This window comes from Sminthopsis crassicaudata, chromosome 3 (assembly GCF_048593235.1).
Source record: "Sminthopsis crassicaudata isolate SCR6 chromosome 3, ASM4859323v1, whole genome shotgun sequence".
In the NCBI taxonomy this organism is placed as follows: Eukaryota; Metazoa; Chordata; class Mammalia; order Dasyuromorphia; family Dasyuridae; genus Sminthopsis; species Sminthopsis crassicaudata.
Genome location: NC_133619.1, coordinates 73647423 through 73662967, shown reverse-complemented (window position 1 = coordinate 73662967; position 15545 = coordinate 73647423). Strand labels below are relative to the sequence as shown.

General features: G+C 35.2%; 1 protein-coding gene across 38 annotated transcripts in view; it reads left to right on the top strand.

Annotated features, from left to right (window-relative positions):
* Nucleotides 1-15545, top strand: part of MAP2 (microtubule associated protein 2) — a 352478-nt gene that overhangs the window by 297489 nt on the left and 39444 nt on the right. For 18 of the 38 annotated variants that reach the window (XM_074298858.1, XM_074298855.1, XM_074298871.1 and 15 more), the window contains 3 exons: nucleotides 7623-11384; nucleotides 11603-11809; nucleotides 11984-12118. The exons of 7 other annotated variants lie outside the window; for them this stretch is intronic. In XM_074298858.1, coding sequence (XP_074154959.1) covers nucleotides 7623-11384; nucleotides 11603-11809; nucleotides 11984-12118 — 4104 coding nt within the window. Of the gene's footprint in view, nucleotides 1-2126; nucleotides 2349-5235; nucleotides 5491-7622; nucleotides 11385-11602; nucleotides 11810-11983; nucleotides 12119-15545 lie in introns of all 38 variants that reach the window. 13 more of the 38 variants (XM_074298861.1, XM_074298859.1, XM_074298853.1 and 10 more) reach the window with 4 other exon arrangements.

Sequence of the window (15545 nt, the reverse complement as noted above, 5' to 3'; positions counted from 1 at the left end):
AATAAAATAAAATATTCAATGAATAATTCTTTCTCTAGTTACAGTGGCCCCACAAAGCCAACTTTCTAGATGTCCCTAAAATCAATATGCTATAGTATGCAAAGATTATAGATTGCTTCTTGATAGTCTTCAGCTCCTTGGGAAACTTTTCTGCCAATGAGATGACTAGAGTTCTTTTATTCCTTCAGAAATAGTGTGAGTTAAAATAGGTAAGAATACATTTTTAAATTGTTCTATTCAAAAATAAAAAGGAAGATAGATAGATGGATGGATGGATGCATGGATGGATGGATAGATAGCTTCTTTTACAAGAAGCAAGTGCTTACCATATATATATACATGCTTACCTTATATATATATATATACATATATATATATATGTATATATATATATTAAAAGCTATGGTTGAAAAACTCTTCAAATGTAAAGTTTATGGATTTTCCACAGTAAAATTAGATTCATACCCAAGCATTATTTAAAAGAAATTGTAATGTGAGTGAGGGCTTCATTTTCCTTTTTTTTTTTATTATTTTTTGCATCTATTCAATACTGCTTATCTTGTCAATCAACTATTATTTATTAAGCACTTACCATACCTGACTAAGCTCTCAAGATGCTAAGAAAGAGAAAAATGGGGGCTGAAATGAGATTCCATCTTTTCTTTCATTTTTTCTATTTTATTAATGGATTCTAAAAGTATAACATCTGGCTGGTTTCTACAATGAATGGTTTAGCAGAGGTGGAAGCAAATTTTTTTTTGTTTTGTTGCAACTTTTGTAGCAGAAAAATACAAAAATCCCAAAGGTAAACTACCATTTGTGGAGAATAAAAAAAATTTAGTTTGTGCTGATAATATTTGGTTGAATACCAATGACTCTCTAATCATATGATCCAATTATAAGATTAAAACTACAGGGTTGGGGGACTGCTACTTCCACCCATCAAAATTTATTACAAACCAGAATTGGAAAGATTAAAAACAAGATTAAAAATAAATTAAAATTTGGGTTATCATAGTATCACTTTAATTGCACTCATGTGGTTTCACTTTACACAAGGGTGAGATACCAGCCTGTTTGGACAGGAAATGTACTTCCAGAGAATTTCAATGAGACACGAGTATAGGGACAATGGAAAATATAAAACATAGGTAATATCTGTATTTTAATGAACTAAAAATAATATGTTCAATAAAGCTTTAACAAGAAGCAACTAACTAAAATCCTTGAATGATTTTTTTTCCTGAATACTGCTCTTAAAAGAAAAAAAAAAAAAAAACAAATCACAAAAAATAAGTTTCTATCAGAGAGATAAAAAAAATAAAATACCAGTTCCCAGGAATCAGTGCAGATTCAATCCCATCTCTTTTGTTATCTACTTCTAATAATCACATATAATAAAGTTGAAAGACACCATTCCAACTTCAGTTATCCAAGAAAAATTTCATTACATTGTCTGAGTCTTCCTTATTGAGGCAGGAATGGAGACTGATACACTTAGAATGCATTTTGAATGGTTAATTTTCAACAGACTTTCCTACAAAACTTCTGGCTAACTTTCTGTTAATTAGAACAATAAAATTAACAGCATGCTTAATTCCCTGAGCATTCCAGCTATTTTCAATATCCTATAGTATTCCAAATGAGAAGTTTTGCCCTTACTTTTTCACCTATTTTAACAACTTTCTTTTTTGTAGCTGATGAAATTTGCACATTTGTAAATGTGAGAAGATTGAAAATTGGTTTCTCCCTAAGGAAATGGTGGATTGATTTTTCTAGTGCTGTGTTTCCATTCTAATGTTTCTGTAGTTGTTGGGCTTATTTGAAGACATGATATAGAAGACTTCTGAAATGCACAAAGGCTGCACACTGCCTGTGATTCATGTAGATCAATAAATGGCAATAAAATTATCAAAAAGAATAAGTTGAATTCACTGGATACTGAAGCATGAAACATTCATCTTTTCCATTCTTCATTGGCTCTGGCTGACTTCCATCCATCTACCCCACCCTGTTGCTTCCATGATCTCTGTCCCTGTGCATGCATCCATCCTGTCCTGTCTTACCTTGTGTCTGTCTGTCTTGTCTAGTTCTCCCTGCAGTTTCTTCCGTGTGTCTGTTTGTAGATGAAGGGGCTGAGGATAAAGTGGGACCTCTGCCTGCCACCAGCGGGGAGAGGCGTAAGCTCCTAGCCCCCTCCATTTCAGTGTCTGTGCCTGATGATGACCCTTACAATTCAGATGAGGAGTACTATGAGCACCCCTTGTTCAGCTCAGAGTGGATTGACTGTAGTATGCTCCCCAGTGCCACCACGCAGATGGCAGAGACCCTGTTGAGCCATGACAAAGGTGAACCAAGCATGGTCCCTTTTTGCTCCTCCTCCCCACCCTGAAACCTTGACCATATTCATCATGTTACTTGTGCCTTCATGTTGGGGAGGGAACAGAGACAACATGTTTTTTCCACATGGAAATGAAGTCCTTATGTAGGCTCAGGTCCACTACTTTCTTAGTGGTATAATGAATATGTTTAAAAGGGACATTTTATTCCAAAGCAACAGCAAAGAGTAAGGTAAGAGGTTGATTTCTAGGATTAAATCCTTCCCATCATCTATTAATAGATAACAAAGTAGTATGTAAATTATAGTATATACATTTATCTTCTTGTGTAGGCTAACAAAGGTATATGTATTTCTTATATTCTTCTGCCCAGCCATACAGCATCATTGGAACACAATCCAAAATCAATGGGTTCTACTTTAACTTTGTACTAAATTCATGATGCATAACTGTACAATCTGGGGAAAGGTTACTTCAGTAGTCTGTTGAGGCAGAATTGATTATGTGGCTTTAATTCTTTCCTATGTACCATCTACCTATGTTTAGAAACTGGGAAGTAAATCACTTAGTGGTTTTATTGAGGGAGCTCTGTGGCTAGAGCACTGGATTCAAGAATCAAAAAAGTCATGAATTCAAATTCTGTCAATTGTGTGACCCTAGGCAAGTTCCTTCAGCTGTAAAATGGGGCAAAAATATATCTACCTCAAAAGATCATTGTGGGGATTAAATATTTTGCAAACAAAGCCAATGTCAATTGTTTCATAAAATTTAATTGCTATATATTTGCTAGCTATGATTATTATTAACTTTTAATTGGCTTTGTTGAGATGAGATGAGGCATATAGCTAATTATATAATAACAATTTAATCAACACCATGAAGTAAAGCCAACTATTCTTCTTAAACCTTAAGGAAGATGTCATTCTGGCATTGAAAAAGACAAGGATGTTTGACTACAATGTTAAGAATTACAGTTGTAGACATCTATTATTGTGAATAACAGCTGAGTGTTCTATGTCATACAATCTAGTTTCCTGTATCCTACAGTTTGATATTCATATCCTACATGGATATGCCAAATTTTCTTGAAATTAAAATACGCTAGTGTATTGCCAATCCTAATTTGATAAAGTAAAAGAATGTGTATTTGTAGAGGAAAAAAAATCTATCTTTCAATTGTATTCAGAAGATAAAATAGTAAAAGCAAGAAAGGTATAGGTGACCAATAAAGGATGAGTGGATTAGAGTGTACAACAAACATGATTTATGAAAAATAAGAAACAAAAGGATTTTGAAAAATTTACTTTTATGTCACATTGAATGTAGTACTAGTATTGAATGTCTCCTGTTATCACAGGAGAGTAACACTAAAATTCTTTAATTTGATCACAGAAATCAATTATGTTATGCTACCATGAAAGGGTAATTTAAATGAACATGGTAAGGTAAGCTCAAAAAAGCAAAAGTACAACTTAAAGAAAACCTCTCAAAGCAAAAATGTCAATTTGATTAACTATTAACATAGTAAATATGTATATCTAGCTAATAATTTTTAGCTAGTAATAAATTTTACATTAGAAATAAAATGTGTGTTTGGGGAAAGAACCACATTTTATTCTAGCAATTTCTTCCTTCCACTCTGTTCTTAAAACTAAAAGGCATGTAATATTCCCAATATAACTCTTCCATTGAGATATAACAAGGTAGAAAATGTTTTACCATAATTACTTTTTCAATAATATGAATATTTTCCAATAATTTCTCTTATTTTATGTTTGAAATATCAGTGAAATAAAAAATAATAGATAATATTTTTTGGATATATGAATTTGTTATTATTTAAATTTAGATGCCTAAAAATAGGTTCTAGAAAATAATATGATTTTATGTTGTTTCCCTAATCATATTTTCCAAACTGTTTGGGACTGTAATTGATTTTTTTCTCATTTTCTTCCACATAGCATAGAAAATGAAAGGGACAACTGCATATATTTCAGCCTAGAAATGATTGTACCTGTAATTTCATTAATATAAGAAATTAGGAAATTCTCAGATGAGGAAACTCCCTCTAGTTACCAAAATAGGTTGATACCTTCTTTACCATGTAATTTCATAAAGAATTATCCAGAGCCCTGATAAATTTCTTGCAGGGGGTCACACAGCCAAGACATCAGGTCTTGAATCCAGATGTTCCAGGCTTCAAAGCTACTTCCCCATTTACTATTCCATGCTGCTTTGTATACCATAGAAATATTGAATAAATTCTAGTAAGTCTTGATGGATTCTACATTAGGGCAACCAAGGTACTTAATCTCTGACTTTTTTTTTTTTTGGCCTCTGAGAAAAACATGTCCTTTAAAAGTTTATTTTATTAGAACTCTCTCTCCAAACTCTCTCTCCAAAATTGTGCATTCTTATTCTTAAATTCTTATGTAGAGACTTCCTACATTGGAAAAAACAGTACATAACTAACAATTGCAGTGCTTTTCTGAATACAACCATACCATTACATTTCACAATCATCTGTTAACAAGTGGCGCCATCTCTTACTTCCAGCAAATATTTGACATATTTTCAACCTATAGCCATTTCTGCTAAGGGAAAATAGAGCAATAAAACTCTTTCAGCTCTCAATTTTCAAATTAAATGGCATTTCAAGAGATTAAAATGCATTATCATAAAATGATTGTGCAGTATAATATAGCAACCAGTAGACAATGTATCTTTCATAATAAGATTAATTTGTTCATCCTAACTGTAGAAGAAAATCCACTTGAGGTTGCCATTATATCATGGAGATAGAGCTGAAAGTGTTATTTGTATAAAAGCTCTGTTGAATGTTGTACTGTGTGTTATCTGTAGTCCTGATGTCAACATTTTTTTCATCCCTAAGAAGAAGAAACAATAGAGGGTCCAATGGCTGAGGAGGTGAAACCTGCTGCTCTTCCTGAAAAAGAATGGGGCAAAGAGTGTGGTCCCGCTAAGTCCTCAGACCAACCAATGGACCTCAGTGAGGTCCGAGTGGATTCTAGTTCAAAAGCCAAAATAGTTCCAGAAGAAAGTTTTTCCCCTGGGGGACCACTTGAGAAAAGTATAAAAGTGGTCCAGGAAGTGTCTCTGGATATAAAAACACCTTTCTCTTCTGAGGAAGGTGTGTCTCCTTTAGGATTTGCATGTGTTTGCTAATAAGTAGGCTATTTTATAGCTTTACCAACTTGGCATTTCCCAAAGCTGTTCCATCTTTTATTCTTCTCATTCTTATAGTGCTGCAGTTGTTATGCTTCAAGAGTACATAGCTTGTATTTGCATCGGTGCTCCTTGACCGCATGGTTTCCTGCTGTCGCACCAGATTCCTGATTTTACTTTGCTATGATACAATATGCTTTGCAGCTAAGCTGATAATGTCACCTGAGTGCTTTTCCTTTGCCCATCTCAGATGTTTGCCAGTCACATTGCTAATATGTGTACACTTTTATTTTATTTTATTTTAATTTTTTGGTGCAGAGATTCATCTGCTTTTCTTTCAAAAACTAGATTTGTTGACTTGGACAGTGATACCAAAGGCTTAAACTATAGATGTGTTTTTGTTTGCAGTGCAGTGTGCTGTGTTTTTATGCTTTAGTGCATTCTGGTTTAGTTTTTCTTGAGCTACTGCTGATGCTTCTTGTGTCATTTCCCTTCCATATTGCCATACCATTCCTTTGGTCATTTCCAAATTTCTTGAGTTTTCATTCATCTGACCTTTATTAGAATTTCATAAAGTATTTCTTTTCTATTGTTACAACAGGATACACAAGTACTTAAGGTAATGATGTTCCAAAACACTTTCTTTTTGAGAGATGATTTGATTTTATTCTTCTTTACCAAACTTTACAAAGTAAAGTATATCCCCAAAGTGTTAGTGCAGTTTTAAGCTTTAATGGTTATTGATTAAGTTTTTATTAGCTAATAGTTATTAAAGTTTAAAACTGTAATAAAACTCTTGGACTATACTATACTTCCACTTGGTCCAATTAGCACAGGCCTTATGCCACCAGTGGAATCAGATATGATGGTACATACCTATAATCAGGTAGGCTGAGGGTGATGGATCCCTTTAGTTCAGAAATCCTGAGCTCAAATAAAGGTAAATCCAATCTATTATCTACATTAAGTTCCTGACTAATTTGGTGAGCTCTTTCTTGAAAGCTAAACTCCTCCAGCTGCCTAAAAAAAGGGGTGAACTGCTCCAGGTTAGAAAAACAGAGCAGGTTAAACCTTTCATAATGATCCATATTTGGATCAGGCCTGTGAATGACTGTTATATTTCCCACCTTAAGTCAGATAAAGAGATTCCATCTCAAAAAGAAAAATCAAAACAAAAAAAATGCTAAAATGCTGTCATCAGTTATCATAGCCATCAAAAAAACTATTATGATAAACAGTGTTTTTGAAGCTATTAACAAGTAATGTTTTCTCAGTTGTTTTAGAATTGGCTTTATTTTAATTTTCATTGATTAAGCACACAGCTCTTCAATCTCTATTATTTTAAATTTTTCATTGAGAGACTGTGATATAAAGTATTTTAAAATATTCCATGTATGTTGGGTAAAGATTTTTAATTTGACAACTTAAATTATCCCCATATTTCTTGTCTCTTTTTCATGGTTTAACTTAAAAATAGCTGGTTAACAATAATATTAGTTATTTCCTTTAAATGTGAAATGTACCCTTATGTTGGAAAATTCATATCAGTTGCTTAGTTTTAAAAATGGGGCTCAATGTCTATTAGAAACTTTTTATTCTTGAAATTAGTCACAATCCTATCTTATATGGAAGTAATTAATCTTCTGACTATAATCTGTAATTTTACTTAGGTATTGAGAAAAGTAATGTAAAAGGTTAGTGGAAATCAATACCTCTCTCAGTTAAGCCCTTAAAGTTGCATCATACCCTCTGCTAGAGAAAATTTTTTTTGTTTGTTTTTTGTTTTAATTTAAAATGTGCATCTGGAGCAAGTGCACATTTTACTCGTCTTAACATAATTCTCATACAGACCTGAGGGATTAAAAGTTCCACAACAACACTTAATTATAGATAGAGCCCATACCATCAATTTTGAATATGCATCTTTGTCTTAACCCATTTTCATACTGATTGTTAAATAAATAATATCCCTGCATGTTTCCATGTATTTTTTTTGTTTTACCCTCCCATCCATTAATCATGTCAAAGAATGATTATAAGCTGTTTGCTTAAATGCACTGTGTATGATTTGTTTAAAAAGCAACCCAATTACTTCAGATTTACTTACAGCCTCGAAGATGGAGTTCCATGAACAACAGGGTACTGGCCCTCTCACAGGTGAACCATTAGACAAGAAGGAAAAGGAATCTGAGAAAGGAAGTAAGCCTGCTGGACTGCCTAAACATGATGCCTTAGTTGCTCAGCCAGCACCACCTATAGATAAAAAGGACATACATCACAAAGAAGATGGAAAGGTACCTCTTACCCCATTTGAACAGACTTTTGGGGAAGAGCTAGAGTACATGCAGCAGAAAAGTGAACCAATTGCTGTAGCACTCGATGTGGATTTTCCTTCAGAGACTGTATTTCAGAAAGAGCAAAAAGACTTGTCCACTGAAGTACCCAAGGATGAATGGAGTACATATAGTCAATTATCTCCTGGACCTCTCACACCCATGAAAGAAAAGTATGAAGTTCAAGAAATCCCAAAGTGGGATGGGAAAAGACTAGACTCTCCAAGACCAACGCCTTTTGGAAGTATGAGCTTTTCTTTACCTTCTGAACCTAAGGCTGATTTGTCAGATGCCACAAAAGATAAACTTGAGTCCAAAGCACTACCCTCAACAACAGAGGAACTGAAGCCAGAAGATAAAAAGCCTAAGGAAGAGGTTAGCAGCTCACAGATTGCCAAAGAGATCCCAAAAGATGAACAAATACATATGGAAAAAACCTTAAAAGCAGAGGAAACAACTGCCTCAATGGAAATTACAGTATCTGTAAAAGCCGAAAAGCCAACGGTGACAGAAAGTCCTATTGAGAAAATTCCCAGTGTTGGAGAAGAAAAAGATGTAATAAAGCAAGAAAGTGAGCAGAAAAAAGAGCCTTGTACATTCAATGGACAGAAGTCTACTTTATTTGACAGTGAACTTTATCCAAAACCAGAAGAGAAAAATGTCGTTCCTGAAAAGAAAATCCTGTCAAAAGAAAATGAACCCCATAAGATATTAGATGAAGAGATGGGCATCATCAGTGTGTCAACAGAGAAAACATTCCAAAAGGAAGAAAAGAAAGACCAAAAAACTCCCACTGATGATTTAAGATGCGATTCATTCCCTGAAGCCACAACATCAAAAATGGTGGATAAAACCCCTGATGAACTAGGTCTCCTCACTGAAAAGAGTGCATCCAAAGAACTTCGAGAGGAAGTTGTTGACAAAGACATGGAGGTCCACAGAATGGGGGCTGCATCCTCTCTTGATTATAATAGGCAGCTGGATGAAGACAAATCTGGAATGTCAAAGTACTTTGAAACCTCCACATTGAAAGAAGAAACCACAAAGAACATCCAGTCTGGTAGTGATTACTATGAATTGAGTGATACAAAAGAAAGTGTCTATGAATCCTATGATACAGTTTCACCTACACATAAAAGTTCTGAAAAGCAATTTTACCCAGGAAAAGAGCAGCAACCTGCTCCCATTTTAGAGGGGGGATACAGTACCCTTGCACAGAACTATCCAACTGATCTACCTGAAGAGCCTAGCTCTCCCCAAGAAAGAATGTTCACCATTGATCCAAAAGTTTATGGAGAAAAAAGGGACCTCCACAGTAAAAATAAGGATGATTTGACTCTAAGCCGGAGTTTAGGACTTGGAGGTAGATCTGCAATAGAACAAAGAAGCATGTCAATCAATTTACCCATGTCTTGCCTAGATTCCATAGCACTTGGATTTAACTTTGGCCGGGGACATGATCTCTCTCCACTGGCTTCTGATATTCTCACTAATACTAGTGGGAGCATGGATGAAGGGGATGATTATCTTCCAGCCACAACTCCTGCTTTAGAGAAAGCTCCTTGTTTCCCAATAGAAAGCAAAGAAGAAGAACAATTGGAGGAAGAGAAAGTGACCAGAGCAGATAATATCCAGGTAGAATCATTATGTGAATCACCTTTCCTGGCCAAAGATTATTATAAAAATGGGTCCGTGATGGCCCCTGACTTGCCTGAAATGTTGGATCTAGCAGGCACAAGGTCCAGGTTAGCCTCTATGAGTGCAGATGCTGAGGTGGCAAGAAGGAAATCAGTACCATCTGAGACACTACTTGAAGAGAGCAGCACTGGCTTGACTACTCTAACTGATGAAAACCATGTTGCCACAAAAGCAGACAGTCAACTTGAGGATCTGGGTTACTGTGTTTTCAATAAATACACAGTTCCTCTACCATCACCTGTCCAGGACAGTGATAATCTATCAGGTGAAAGTGGCTCCTTTTATGATGGTTCTGATGACAAGATCCGAAGAGATTTGGCCACTGATCTTTCATTAATTGAAGTGAAATTGGCAGCAGCTGGAAGAGTCAAAGAAGAATTCAGTAGTGAAGGAGAGCTAGCCCAGCCCATCTCTGATGATAAGTCAGATCTTGGTAAAGAGTTTGATCATGAAAAGAAAAGTAATGATAAATTGGATACTGTGCTAGAAAAGAGTGAAGAACACATTGAATCCAAAGAAATGCTGCTTCTGGTAGAAAAAGAATACCCCAAAAAAGCAGAGGGAGTGGATAAAGTGGAAGCATTTGGAACAGGAATGACCTTTGAACAAGTATTTGGGAAAGAGCCCATCAAACCAAAAGAGACTTCTATTTTCATTAGTGAAAAGTCAGAAAAGAGTCTTAGTTCAGTGCCAGAGGTGACTGAGGCAGAACCATCCCCAAAAGCAGACCATGGATTGGATACTGCTGCCAAGAAAGTTGAGCAGAGTCAACCTGAAGCTAAGATCAGTGACTTTGGGCAGGCTGCTTTAGGAATGGTAGTCGATACCGAGAAAGGAACAGAAACTCATATCCAGGCTGTTCAACCAGACAAACCCCCTGAGGGAGACACATTTCCCAGTACTGAGCCCAGTCACCTGAAAGACAGCAGCAAAGTTTCTGAGACAGAAGTCAAAGAAAAAGTGGCCAAGCCTGATCTGGTGCATCAGGAAGCAGTAGATAAGGAAGAATCCTATGAGTCAAGTGGAGAACATGATCACACTCCTGAGAGTCTGACTATGGAATCCTTGAAAGCTGATGAGAGCAAAAAAGAAGTGACCCCAGAAGTAACTGTACTGCAGGAAGACACCACAGTGAAATTGCCAGCAGAAGAGCCTCCAGCAGTAAGTGATTCAAAGAGTTATGTAGTACAGACCAAGGGGCCTGATATCCAGATGGAGCAAGTTCAGCAGCCAAAAGAAGAAGTCAAGGAAACTCCAGACATCTCCATCACTCCCTCAGAAGTGATTGAACCATTGCTACAAGGGATTGTATCTGAACCAGAGGAGACTCAGAGGGAAGAAGAGGAAGAAATAGAAGCCCGAGGAGAATATGATAAACTACTTTTCCGCTCAGAAACTCTCCAGATAACAGACTTGAGCGTTCCGGCTGTCAAAGAGGAATTGGTGGAGTTGGGTGCAGCAGAGATGCCTGAGTACAAGGGAGTAATTGAGTCAGTGGTGACCATTGAGGATGACTTCATCACCGTAGTGCAAACCACAACAGACGAAGGAGAAACTGGTTCCCACAGTGTGCGTTTTGCTGCCCTCGAGCAGCCAGAAAGTAGAGCCTCTCCCCCTGAAGAAGAAGAAGAAGAAGAAATGGAAATAGAGGAAGCTGGAGAAGCAGTTGGGGAGCCCAAGGAAGGATCCCCTGAGGCCCCTGCTTCCCCAGAAAAGGAAGATGTTGGCTTTTCTGAATACAAGACAGAAACATATGATGATTACAAAGATGAAACAACCATCGATGACTCCATCATGGATGCTGACAGCCTCTGGGTGGATACTCAAGGTGTGCATTATCCTTTTTTATTTCTTGCTACCTAACAAAACTTAGTAACCTAAATGGACAAAAATTATAAATGTCCAGTGCCCAAAATAGTTATAAATACCCTAACATTTTAAAGTATCCCTATATTTCATTTTTTAAATCCCAAGGACCTTTGATGTCCCTTACTAATTTCTGATGTTGCTCTTGTTTTGTTATTATAATTTCCTTTGATCCCACAGATGATGATAGAAGCATCATGACAGAGCAGTTAGAGACTGTTCCTAAAGAAGAAAAAGCAGAGAAGGAAGTTCGGAGACCATCTCTCGATAAACATAGGAAAGAAAAACCCTTTAAAACTGGGAGAGGCAGAATTTCCACTCCTGAAAGAAAAATAGCTAAAAAGGAACCTAGCACAGTCTCCAGAGATGAAGTGAGAAGGAAAAAAGGTTCATTTAACAATCATTATTATTTTATTTTTTTTGATGTATGCCAAGTACTTCAAGATTACTGTTTCGTGGCCAGTACAGTGGTAACGTTAATAATTTATCAGATTTTATTCAGTTTTATTGAACTTGTTCATTTTTTCCTGATTGTGTGCTTTTGTGTTTTCTTATCCATAGCAGTTTATAAGAAGGCTGAACTTGGTAAAAAAACAGAAGTTCAGGCCCACTCTCCTTCCAGGAAAATCATTTTAAAACCTGCTATCAAATATACTAGACCAACTCATCTCTCCTGTGTTAAGCGGAAAACGACAGGTGACTGTGTTCAATTCTGCAATGTGGCTGGCAAACATAAACACCTATCTTTTTTTTTTAATCCCATTGCCTTAGCAGCTTCTTCATCTTATTTTTTTTCTTCTGAGACTTTACAATGTCATAAACAATATTGCTATTAAGCGTGTTGTATCATTATTTTGTTTTGTTTTCTCCCAGACAGAAGTCATTATCATGTATATGCTTATCATCATGCTCAGACATATCAGTGTGTGAGTGTGTGCTAGCATTGTGTTTGAATGATATGTTGTACAGATTTTGCTTTCCATTCTGTATGTTTTGGTGGGAAAATGGTGACAATTTTCACCGTGGTATTCATCTCCATTTATTTTAATTTTTTTCTCCTCATGCCTAAAATCATATGTATTTCTCATTTTTTCTACATCAGCACTGCCAAATCTGTTACTGATGTTGATGAATTTCACTAAAATCACCAAAAGAATCTGAGGATTTATTAAATGAAAGAGAAAAATATGGTAAATTTAAGTGGCACTATGTGATTTGCAAAATTATGTTGTTTTGGAGGGTAAGAAAATAGAAGGAAAGGGGGGGATGTATTATAAACTCAGCAGATTTTATTTCTCAGCAATCAAAAATTATCAAGACTTTCCTATTCAAGAGCACTGGCATTTTCTGCACTGACACTTTGAAATCAGGTTAAAGAAATGGGATGGGCTACCAGTGAAATTTACCTGCATAGTTAGCACTTACAGCTATAAGATAAAAATGGTTTTCCATGGCTGTCTGAGCCTGTGAAGCCTATTTATTTTTATTATCTCTTTATTTGTTCTTATTAAGCGAAGTAGCATAACCTATATCATTAAGTCTTGGAAAGGTAGGGGATGAAATATACAGCCATAAAAGATGGAAACCCATACAACTCCCTGGATTTGAAAGCATAATTTATGTATATTATAAATGTGTGAGGATGCTACATTACCTAATTTCCTATTGTGATTTATCATTTTAACTTTTATTAGCTGGTAGGCACATAGAGTGTTAACAGATGTTGAAAACAATTAGAAAAGATTTCCCTTTCCTTTCATTCCAAGCCAAAGAAAGACCTTTGGATGGTTTTTCTCTGAAGGTTTATAATAGCTCAAAAAGTGACCTGAATCTTAGAATCCATTTGATTGTGAGGGTTCTTTGACATCCTCTAAAGTACAAAATATTTCATGAAATGTTTTCCCTATAGGAATCAGTAAATATGCTTCCATTCAAGCCCCATGTATCTAGGGTATATTTGGGAAATAAGTGCTTATAGTTATAGGTGGACCCCTAATAATAAAGCTTAGAATTTAGGGTTTTGATATTGTAAAGACTATGGTGAACTAGGAACTAAATGGGTCATTAGGAATTATGTATAATTAAATTACCTTTTTTAGATTTTCAGCACCTTCCTCTTTGAGATCATTCTTCTAGTTAGTTAGATGGGTGGCTAGATTGAGTCACTTGGACCTTGTTTGAGAACCTATAGCATAAGAGCTTCTAACTTGCAGCTTTTTCACTTCATACATCCTCCTGACAAGGACAGCATGATTTTATCAGGATTAAAGAGAGAAGTTTGTATAGTGAGATTTTTTTTATTTGTTGGTTTGTTTGTTTTATCTAGAACTAGTCTAGAGAAGTAGTTAGTGCTACTAATACTCACATACCACTAAGTTTTAAAGTCTTATAAGCCCCCATGAAGAAAATGAGACACTACTTCTGTCTCTTGTTTGGTATTTGTTTTGTGTCATCTGTTAGGCACTAATATCCATCACTTGTCTTTTTCTCTGTACATTACACTGTAGGCTTTAAAAAAGAATGGGTAGTAGTGTGAAGTAGTAGGCTAACTCAATCTTCCTAAATTGTTATGATGACAGGAGCTAGATCTCTCACTATTAACAAAAATTCAATTGTAAAGATAATAGTGGTTTACATTCCCAGTTTTAAGATGAATTTCTTATTGTAAGTAAAAAGACAAAAACCACTAATTCCCTAGTGAAATATTATATATGGATTAAAAAGAAATATTTAAGATTTATGAGGGAGAAAGATTATGATTCGTCTCTTCCTTAGGTAAAAGTTTTTATTCTATCCTGTAGAGTTACACACTCAACATTTCAAGGTCACGATCATGTGGCATTGATGGGAAAACATGAAACTACATCTTAGGAAACATTACTTTTATGTGACAAGAAAGCTGAAATTATTGGTGCATAGAATAAAATTTCCCACTTAAATTTTTTAAATTTTACTTTTAAAGTCAAGTGTATCAAATAATTAATACAATCAAAATTATCATTATTTTATTAATACTTGGATGATCCATGATCCAATGTGTGTAATCCCTCAACCCAACCCATTTTCCTTATCATACTATTCTTAGCTACACCTTTCATTAAATCCTTCTAATAGGAGCAATCTAAAGAGCTAAAGGCCTTTCTCTGACTCTGAATATTTTGTGCAAACTAGGGCAAAGGGTTCAGGTTATCCAGCCACTATTTTTGAATGTCACTTTTATTTCTGGACACTAATATAGCCTAAAACAACAGACAGAATCTGGACACCCTTTTTCAAGGCAAAATTGTCAGTGATTTAAATTTTGTGGAATCAAAACATAAAAGTAGGAAGGTATTTTTTTATCCCTCATAGAATTTAATTCATAATTTGTTAGAATAATCTTCAAACAAAATAAATCCTTTCCTAGTTTAATGATTTTTGTCAGTAATTAACAATTCATCCTTTAAATAATGTAAAACAATCCTGTTAACAGATGAGTCAGAGAGATTAAAAAAGAACCTTTTAAAATTGAGCTTTCCTATTTTATGAAAGAGGGAAGGGAAATAAAAGAATTAAGATCCTTGGGCTTGGGGAAAATGACCATAAGAAAGTTTGTTTCATCATCTAAACATCTTCTCCAATGTCTACATTGCCATGTACTAGTGTGAACATGTAAAATAACTACTTTCATTATTACTAATATTCCAAAAGTCACAAGGAATAGAATGTGCAACTTACTATATGAGGCTTGAAGAAAATCACCTCATGTTATTAAATTGCACCACTGTGACCCAGCATTAAATTTGTTTGTTTACTCATTGTTGTTATTGTTATTGTTATTGTTGTTTGATTCTGGAAGAGCTCCAGAATACCATATTTGAATTTTTACCAAAACCACAAGGAATTGATTGAAGGGTTGTTTAATTCATGTGAAGTTGTGGGATCAGGTAAGTCATCAACAGAAAAAATCTGTGGTAAAATTTCATAAGGGAGGATGAAGTTCAAAAATCAAAGAGTCATACAACACTACCAAAAAGAAACAGCAGTAACAGATGTGGTCATAACAATGCAGGGAGTGCATGTTTAGAATGCATCCTACCTTACATCCTGAACTTTAAAAATGTCTCTCTCCTTTTCTCCTCTT